General features: G+C 39.6%; 1 protein-coding gene across 1 annotated transcript in view; it reads left to right on the forward strand.

Moving 5' to 3' along the window:
• The window catches only part of LOC112223362 (growth arrest-specific protein 7), a 94,324-nt gene extending 87,713 nt beyond the window's left edge, over window positions 1-6,611 (forward strand). The window contains exons 12-14 of the mRNA XM_024386355.2: window positions 5,331-5,410; window positions 5,624-5,722; window positions 5,893-6,611. Of these exons, the coding sequence (XP_024242123.1) occupies window positions 5,331-5,410; window positions 5,624-5,722; window positions 5,893-6,006 (293 nt within the window). The 3' untranslated portion in view covers window positions 6,007-6,611. The remainder of the gene's footprint in view (window positions 1-5,330; window positions 5,411-5,623; window positions 5,723-5,892) is intronic.
• The last annotated feature ends 3,613 nt before the right edge of the window (window positions 6,612-10,224 follow it).

Consider the following 10,224-nt stretch of genomic DNA (forward strand, 5'->3'; position numbering starts at 1 on the left):
CTACCACTAAGACGCTGTGTTGCTGCCTTTCGCAGGTCGGAGTGTAAATTGCACATATTGGTCACAAACAAAAAAACAGGGTAAAGGGGAATGGGAGAATTTCACCACTATCTAACCCTGCACCTATACACTATGCCCCAAAATCTAGCCACCCCATCCCACTACCTTGGCCCTAAAAGATCCTAGGCCGTCGGCCTGGGACGATTGAACCCTTTTTCTCTCAATACTTCCTGTAGATATTCTGTACTAAAATCTCCCCAGAATATTTCTCTGCTGCTTCAACCTCCACATCTATCTTCTGTGACTTCTGCTCCATCAGTACAGTGCAGTTGATCACCATGTCTATAAAACGCATGAAATTCAACCTTACTAAAGCTCATCCGGTCTGGAGCTCTCTCCCTTCAGGCCTACTCACTGGGGGGTCTCCCAGTCAAATAACTAGCCCTTGGGCTATCCTCTACTCTCTTCACTGCCTCAGCATAGGAAACTTTCTTCCCCAACTCGAACTGTGGCAATCTCAACCTGTCTCTCTCTCATAGGGCACTTCGGATCCCACGTTGCATGGCCACCCCCACTGTCAACACAGTGCTTTCTCTATCGCAACTGTACACTCCCTCTGACCATGCCCTCCTGCATAGTCAGAGGCACCTACAGCACTGTAGCGTGTTGCATATTTCCCAGTGTGCCGACCTCTATATGACAATATATTACATATATCATAAGGCCTTATTTTGAGGGTTGAGTTTTACCTCAACAAAGTGGCCTGAAGCACCTAAAGCACTGTAGCGTGTTTGTAACATAGTGTAACGGTTTTCTTTAGGTGAAGAAGAGGCAGACCAAAATGCAGCAGGATTGTTATTCATGTTTTTTAATGAAGAAAACTATACATGAATAAACTAACAAAAACAATAAATGTGAGAAAACCTAAACAGCCTATCTGGTTACAACAAACACAAAGACAGGAACAATCACCCACAAAACACTCAAAGAATATGGCTGCCTAAATATGGTTCCCAATCAGAGACAACGATAAGCACCTGCCTCTGATTGAGAACCACTCCAGACAGCCATAGACTTTGCTAGACAACCCACTAAGCCACAAACCCAATACCTAACAAAACCCCAAGACAAAAGACACCACAATAAACCCATGTCACACTCTGGCCTGACCAAAATAATAAAGAAAACACAAAATACTAAGACCAGGGCGTGACACATAGGCCCTCACAGAGTAGCAAACATAACCTAACCTGACCTTAACAGCTAGAAACTCTGTGTCAAAGCTCAACAAGACAGACAGGGTATTCTCAGTCTCGCCATTGCCACCGGGTCTACGTCTCACCAAAACGGCAGGCGTCACAAACACCAGGAATATTATTTTTCATTTGATCCATCTCTATTACTCAACGCTACGTCACGGATCACAGGATTTAAGCGGTGCCCTGTTTCAGAGAGGAAAGCATGCCACGTGTTGAGCTCCAAGCTGTGTGATGCGAAGCGCCCACTTCCTCTGGGTGGAGGATGCACAAAAAATCGAAATGAGTCCACTTCTCAATACTTTCCCAGATGTAATCATTCAATGTTTGTCCTTTACCCAGCCTGACACAACATATTGGTCTGCAAAAAAGCAGGAATCCACTCTTTCCAAAAAATCTCACTCCCACCGGTCTAAGACTCGCTATGACTCTGATCTGTTTCCTATACACATTTAATTGTTAGGGAACTACTACCATATATCCCTTAAATTGGTACCGGAATATTACTAACAGGTGCACCGTATAGCCATTTACAAGGCCTGCAATAAAATATGTTATTGAGCCACTGATTCTTTCTCCTCACACAATTTCCATCCACAATGCACCATAATTTACAGTATGCTGCAGTGAATATATAGCAAGCAGCAATTTAGTACATTATTGTTGAACTGTATTGAAAATAACATCAACATTATAATTATAACATTATAATGTATATTAACTATACCAACTGATATTAGGTGCTTCATATCACTTGCACTTTAGGCCTTAATAAAGCTTCTAAACTGACAGTGACTACTGGGCAAAACAGATCAAAAGGACATGGCTAAACATGGCTAAACTTGCATCCACTCTGATCTGTTTCCTAAATAAATGTATTTGTTAACCACTTACAAGGCACGCCTCAAATATGTCAATGAGTGAGAAACAACAATACCAACTCACCCACAACTAATTTTTTTGGCGCTCCAAAAATGATTATTAAAAAGTTATCTACATAATTATCCATTAGTTATCCACTTAGTTATCCACATAGTTATCTACATAGTTATCCACTTAGTTATCCACATAGTTATCCACATAGTTATCCACTTAGTTATCCACTTAGTTATCCACATAGTTATCCATTAGTTATCCATTAGTTATCCACTTAGTTATCCACTTAGTTATCCACATAGTTATCCACATAGTTATCCACATAGTTATCCACATAGTTATCCACATAGTTATCCACTTATTTATCCATTAGTTATCCACATAGTTACCCACATAGTTATCCACATAGTTATCCACATAGTTATCCACATAGTTATCCACTTAGTTATCCACATAGTTATCCACATAGTTATCCACTTAGTTATCCACATAGTTATCCACATAGTTATCCACATAGTTATCCATTAGTTATCCACTTAGTTATCCACTTAGTTATCTACATAGTTATCCACTTAGTTATCCACATAGTTATCCACATAGTTATCCACTTAGTTATCCACTTAGTTATCCACATAGTTATCCATTAGTTATCCACTTAGTTATCCACATAGTTGTCCACTTAGTTATCCACATAGTTATCCACTTAGTTATCCACATAGTTATCCACATAGTTATCCATATAGTTATCCACTTAGTTATCCACATAGTTGTCCACTTAGTTATCCACATAGTTATCCACATAGTTATCCATATAGTTATCCACTTAGTTATCCACATAGTTGTCCACTTAGTTATCCACATAGTTATCCACTTAGTTATCCACATAGTTGTCCACTTAGTTATCCACATAGTTATCCATTAGTTATCCACATAGTTATCCACTTAGTTATCCATTAGTTATCCACTTAGTTATCCACTTAGTTATCCACTTAGTTATCCATTAGTTATCCACTTAGTTATCCACTTAGTTATCCACATAGTTATCCATTAGTTATCCACTTAGTTATCCACTTAGTTATCCACATAGTTATCCATTAGTTATCCACATAGTTATCCACTTAGTTATCCACATAGTTATCCACTTAGTTATCCACTTAGTTATCCACATAGTTATCCACTTAGTTATCCACTTAGTTATCCACATAGTTATCCATTAGTTATCCATTAGTTATCCACTTAGTTATCCACTTAGTTATCCACTTAGTTATCCATTAGTTATCCACTTAGTTATCCACTTAGTTATCCACTTAGTTATCCATTAGTCATCCACTTAGTTATCCACTTAGTTATCCACATAGTTATCCATTAGTTATCCACTTAGTTATCCACTTAGTTATCCACATAGTTATCCACATAGTTATCAATTATTTATCCACATAGTTATCCACATAGTTATCCACATAGTTATCAATTATTTATCCACATAGTTATCCACTTAGTTATCCACATAGTTATCAATTATTTATCCACATAGTTATCCACATAGTTATCCACTTAGTTATCCACTTAGTTATCCACTTAGTTATCCACATAGTTATCCACATAGTTATCCACTTAGTTATCCACATAGTTATCCACTTAGTTATCCACATAGTTATCCATTAGTTATCCACTTAGTTATCCACATAGTTATCCATTGGTTATCCACATAGTTATCCATTAGTTATCCACTTAGTTATCCACATAGTTATCCACTTAGTTATCCACTTAGTTATCCATATAGTTATCCACATAGTTATCCACATAGTTATCCATTAGTTATCCACTTAGTTATCCACTTAGTTTCCATTAGTTATCCATTAGTTATCCACATAGTTATCCACATAGTTATCCACTTAGTTAACCATTTAGTTATTTATAAAATGTCTGCCCTGCTAGAGCTGTCCCGGTCAACTGTAAGTGCTGTTATTGTGAAGTGGAAACGTTTATGAGCAACAACGGCTTAGCCTCAAAGTGGTAAGCCACACAAGCTCACAGAATGGGAGCGCCGACTGCTGAAGCGCGTAGCGCATAACAATCTGCTGTCCTCGGTTGCAACACTCACTACCCAGTTCCAAACTGCCTCTGGAAGCAACGTTAGCACAATATGCCGAACAGCCACACACAATGGCCATTACCGAGCCATGGCCGAGCAGCCACACCCAAGCCTAAGATCACCATACGCAATGCCAAGCGTTAGCTGGAGTGGTGTAAAGATCACCACCATTGGTCTCTGGAGCATTGGAAACACGTTCTCCGGAGTGATGAATCACACTTCACCATCTGGCAGGCTGACAGACTAATCTGGGTTTGGCGGATGCCAGGAGAACAATACCTGCCCCAATGCATAGTGCCAACTGTAAAATTTGGTGGAGGAGGAGTAATGGTCTGGGGCTGTTTTTCATGGTTCGGTTCCCTTAGTTCCAGTGAAGGGAAATCTTAGTGCTACATCATACAATGATACTTTGTGGCAACAGTTGTGTGGAATGCCCTTTCCTGTTTCAGCATGACAATGCCCCCGTGCACAAAGCAAGGCCCGTATAGAAATAGTTTGTCGAGATCGGTGTGGAAGAACTTGACTGGCCTACACTGAGCCCTGGCCTCAACCCCATCGAACACCTTTGGGATGAATTGGAACACCGACTGTGAGCCAGACCTAATCGCCCAACATCAGTGCCCAACCTCACTAATGCTATTGTGGCTGAATGGAAACAAGTCCCTGCAGCAATGTTCCAACATCTAGTGGAAAGCCTTCCCAGAAGAGTGGAGGCTGTTATAGCAGCAAAGGGGGGACCAACTCCATATTAATGCCCATGATTTGGAATGAGATGTTTGCAGATGTCCACATACTTTTGATCATGTAGTGTACTTTGTTTTTGGTAAATGTACTTGATACGATTGCGATGTGTCTCACCTAGATATCTTAAGATGACCGCAATAATTGTAAGTTGTTCTGAATATGAGCGTCTGCTAATTGACTTCTAACTGTACATGTAAAAGGTTGTTGCTTTTGTAAATTAATATTTGGATATTTGACTCCCCCTGCTGGAGAAGTTATTGAACAACCATTTCAAGCTTCATAAACCTGGAGGAAAGAAAGGTGCAGCCAGTGTCCAAAGAATAGATACGTTTGTCTAAACAGTATTTTCTGTCTACCAGGAGACGACCTGATGCGCTGTGTCGACCTTTACAACCAGTCGCAGTCCAAATGGTTTGAGGAGATGGTGACCACAAGCCTGGTAAGACTCTCCTTTGCATTTCCTCCTTATCACTGATGGTGATGTATGTAGCGTATTGCTTTGGTAGCCTGGGTGCTGGTCTGTTTCTACTTCAGCCATCTTCAGGAACAGTGAGGTTGGCTTTATCGGTGAGTCTGGCAAACCACAGAAAGGATTCATCTGAATCACGTAATCCAAAAACCCATGTTCCCTTCAATCCTTTCTGTCCTTCAGGAGCTGGAGAGGCTGGAGGTAGAGAGGGTGGAGATGATACGACAGCATCTGTGTCAGTACACCACCTTACGGCATGAGACTGACATGTTTAACCAGAGTGTAAGTCAAGCACCACCTTGTATTACCAGTAGAGAGCACTCAATGCCTTGTTTTTCTGTGTATTTTTCAGAGCTGCACACGCACACACACACACACACACACACACACACACACACACACACACACACACACACAGAGGGTATTGACTGTTTATCCACGTGTCCTTGCAGACGATGGAGCCAGTGGACCAGCTGCTACAGAGTGTGGACCCAGCTAGAGACAGGGAGCTCTGGGTCCAGGAGCAGAAGACAGGAGACATCAGGCCTGTGGACATTGAGATATAACACACCTTGTTCCCAGGGGTCACACACATGTGGATCCACAAGCCTGGATCTTTACAGGGGCTTCAATGTCAACTTTGAGATATTATAGACATCCTGAGAAATCTGGATTACTCGATCCACAGCTCCACAGACAAAAGTCTGGTCTTTAGAGAGCGAGCACCACCACCAGACAGTGTTCATTATGACCTAGAGGATTCTATATGGTAGACAGACAGTGTTCATTATGACCTAGAGGATTCTATATGGTAGACAGACAGTGTTCATTATGACCTAGAGGATTCTATATGGTAGACAGACAGTGTTTATTATGACCTAGAGGATTCTATATGGTAGACAGACAGTGTTCATTATGACCTAGAGGATTCTATATGGTAGACAGACAGTGTTCATTATGACCTAGAGGATTCTATATGGTAGACAGACAGTGTTCATTATGACCTAGAGGATTCTATATGGTAGACAGACAGTGTTCATTATGACCTAGAGGATTCTATATGGTAGACAGACAGCGTTCATTATGACCTAGAGGATTCTATATGGTAGACAGACAGTGTTTATTATGACCTAGAGGATTCTATATGGTAGACAGACAGTGTTCATTATGACCTAGGGATTCTATATGGTACAGACAGTGTTTATTATGACCTAGTTCTATATGGTAGACAGACAGTGTTTATTATGACCTAGAGGATTCTATATGGTAGACAGACAGTGTTCATTATGACCTAGAGGATTCTATATGGTAGACAGACAGTGTTTATTATGACCTAGAGGATTCTATATGGTAGACAGACAGTGTTTATTATGACCTAGAGGATTCTATATGGTAGACAGACAGTGTTCATTATGACCTAGAGGGTTCTATATGGTAGATAGACAGTGTTCATTATGACCTAGAGGATTCTATATGGTAGACAGACAGTGTTCATTATGACCTAGAGGATTCTATATGGTAGACAGACAGTGTTCATTATGACCTAGAGGATTCTATATGGTACAGACAGTGTTCATTATGACCTAGAGGATTCTATATGGTAGACAGACAGTGTTCATTATGACCTAGAGGATTCTATATGGTAGACAGACAGTGTTCATTATGACCTAGAGGATTCTTATGACCTGGTAGACAGACAGTGTTCATTATGACCTAGAGGATTCTATATGGTAGACAGACAGTGTTCATTATGACCTAGAGGATTCTATATGGTAGACAGACAGTGTTTATTATGACCTAGAGGATTCTATATGGTAGACAGACAGTGTTCATTATGACCTAGAGGGTTCTATATGGTAGATAGACAGTGTTCATTATGACCTAGAGGATTCTATATGGTAGACAGACAGTGTTCATTATGACCTAGAGGATTCTATATGGTAGACAGACAGTGTTCATTATGACCTAGAGGATTCTATATGGTAGACAGACAGTGTTCATTATGACCTAGAGGATCTATATGGTAGACAGACAGTGTTCATTATGACCTAGAGGATTCTATATGGTAGACAGACAGTGTTTATTATGACCTAGAGGATTCTATATGGTAGACAGACAGTGTTCATTATGACCTAGAGGAGTCTATATGGTAGACAGACAGTGTTCATTATGACCTAGAGGATTCTATATGGTAGACAGACAGTGTTCATTATGACCTAGAGGGTTCTATATGGTAGATAGACAGTGTTCATTATGACCTAGAGGATTCTATATGGTAGACAGACAGTGTTCATTATGACCTAGAGGATTCTATATGGTAGACAGACAGTGTTCATTATGACCTAGAGGATTCTATATGGTAGACAGACAGTGTTCATTATGACCTAGAGGAGTCTATATGGTAGACAGACAGTGTTCATTATGACCTAGAGGATTCTATATGGTAGACAGACAGTGTTCATTATGACCTAGAGGATTCTATATGGATGAGGGAGTGTGATGATATGTATGCCGACCGGCTTGCATTTCTTTTATATATTGATTCATCATTAACTGTTCTATATGCTAAGTGTTAATGGAATGTCTAATTCAACCGTTCTTAAGTACAAAGTGTTAATGGAATGTCTTATTCAAACTCAGCTTGCAAGCTAATCATGATTTTTTTCCCTTACTCATAGTTACTTGTTTTAAAAAAGTGGTTTACTCCAATATCTACTTGTTTTTTTAAATGACATGTAGACAAACAAAGTGGCACATCTTGAGTTCAGATGTAGTTTTTTCAAAGTCCACAAGTAAAACACAACTTCACTGAAATGTTCACAGATATAAAAAAAAATATTTTTAAAAATTGGGCAGATAATTTGGCTGATTTAAGATAAAAACTGTTAGTTTATTTTGGCACCTAGGCACTTACTATAGTCATTCATTTATTTAACTTAACATAGCCTTGGAGTCCACCTTTTTGGTATTTTGTACCAGTTTCCGTCTCTTTACGAAGGTACGGTCTTCAAGCTTTGGAAGATGGCAAAGCATTTAATAATAAGAAGAATTGATTGAACTTACATGGCACTTTTCTAGACATCAGTGCATTCAAGACAATTGAGACCTCTGAGAAAAAAACTAGCATCGATAGGGGGAAAAACATTTTGAACAGTCATCCAACTCTGAATTACAAGTCGTAAACCTTCTCTGGTCTTCAAACTTGAACACAAAATATGCCATTTCAAATATGAGGCATTTCCCGCAAACCGGAATACCGTCATCACTCTCCCTCTTCTGATTGGTCGGATAGATGGGCCTTCTGAGCCGCAATACGCTTCATCACACTCCCTCATCTGATTGGTCGGGTAGATGGGCCTTCTGAGCCGGAATACACGTCATCACACTCCCTCATCTGATTGGTCGGGTAGATGGGCCTTCTGAGCCGGAATACGCGTCATCACACTCCCTCATCTGATTGGTCGGGTAGATGGGCCTTCTGAGCCGGAATACGCGTCATCACACTCCCTCATCTGATTGGTTGAGTGTCTGTGGTAACTAGTGATGACCTTATAATCACAGATAGAACAATGAGACAGATATTTGACAGGATGTATAAATGTGAAGCATACGGTTGGCGTTTCCACTCACTGGTAGTGAGAGGAAGTACACTGGGGGGCAGTGGGAGAAGATGGAACAAGATGGATTTGGCCGACATTCCTGCACATTTTCTAATTGTTTAAACATTTGATCACAGTACAGTTTTCTGTTCCCCAAAACTGGAATATATTATGAACAGAGTGGACAAAGTTTTGTAGACTTAAATCTTTTCAAATGTTTGAAAAAAAATGGCACTGTTTAGAAGGAGTGCAAAGGCGAATTGAGTTATTGCACAAGCGCACTTCACAGAGTAGGCGTTCCGTAACGGATATATGCAGATATATTCTAGAATGTGCTAATAGGATATTGCTAGGGCGTGCTTGGCTCTGCTCACCTCCTTCCTTGTTCTTCCCATTGTGATTAATTTGTTCCCATTGGAAATGACAAGCTCTGGTATATCTTGGTTTAGTCATGAAAATCTTTGTTAGAATTGTCTGTATAAACACACTCAGTAAATTGTTGACCAACTGAAATACTAACACAGAGGTTAATTAGGAAATTTAACAGCTACTGCTGCTATGTAATACATCGTACATCAAATGCAATCAAATGTATAGATTATATTTGATCTACATGTGAACTATGAAGTGAGGTTTTTAAGGTGATTGTTGATGTAAGAACTATCAGCTGATGTAAGAAGGGCTTTATAAATAAATCTGATTTGATTCTGGGTTGTTTTCGACAGATGTGAAGTTTTGAAGAAAGATTGACACAAATGTAACACATCTGTTCTGAGGGCAAAATGGGGTGCAACTCAATGTCAGCAAGGTGTTCCTAATGTTTTGTACACTCAGTGTGTTTGTCTATACTGTATATACACACACAGTGCACAGGAGTGCGGGTACAGTTGAAATGAATAATGGACTTCTAGTATAGCGTTGTCTTGTATCTATCCGGTAAGTATTACACATATAGACCTACAGTTCTACTGTCCAATCAGATGCATACATGTTGTATAGAGTGTTCCATTACTTTCTGGTTCTAAAACCTTGAAAGTTCCAAGGATTCTACATGGACATAACTTCTGAATGTTTGTCGTTAATGTTTTTGCCATTAATATTATAAATAAATAGATATACATTTTATTTTACAACTATCTCTGGTAGTTTCTTTCGGCTGTTTTGATACGACAAAATACTGATTTA

This window comes from Oncorhynchus tshawytscha, linkage group LG24 (genome assembly GCF_018296145.1).
Source record: "Oncorhynchus tshawytscha isolate Ot180627B linkage group LG24, Otsh_v2.0, whole genome shotgun sequence".
Classification (NCBI taxonomy): Eukaryota; Metazoa; Chordata; class Actinopteri; order Salmoniformes; family Salmonidae; genus Oncorhynchus; species Oncorhynchus tshawytscha.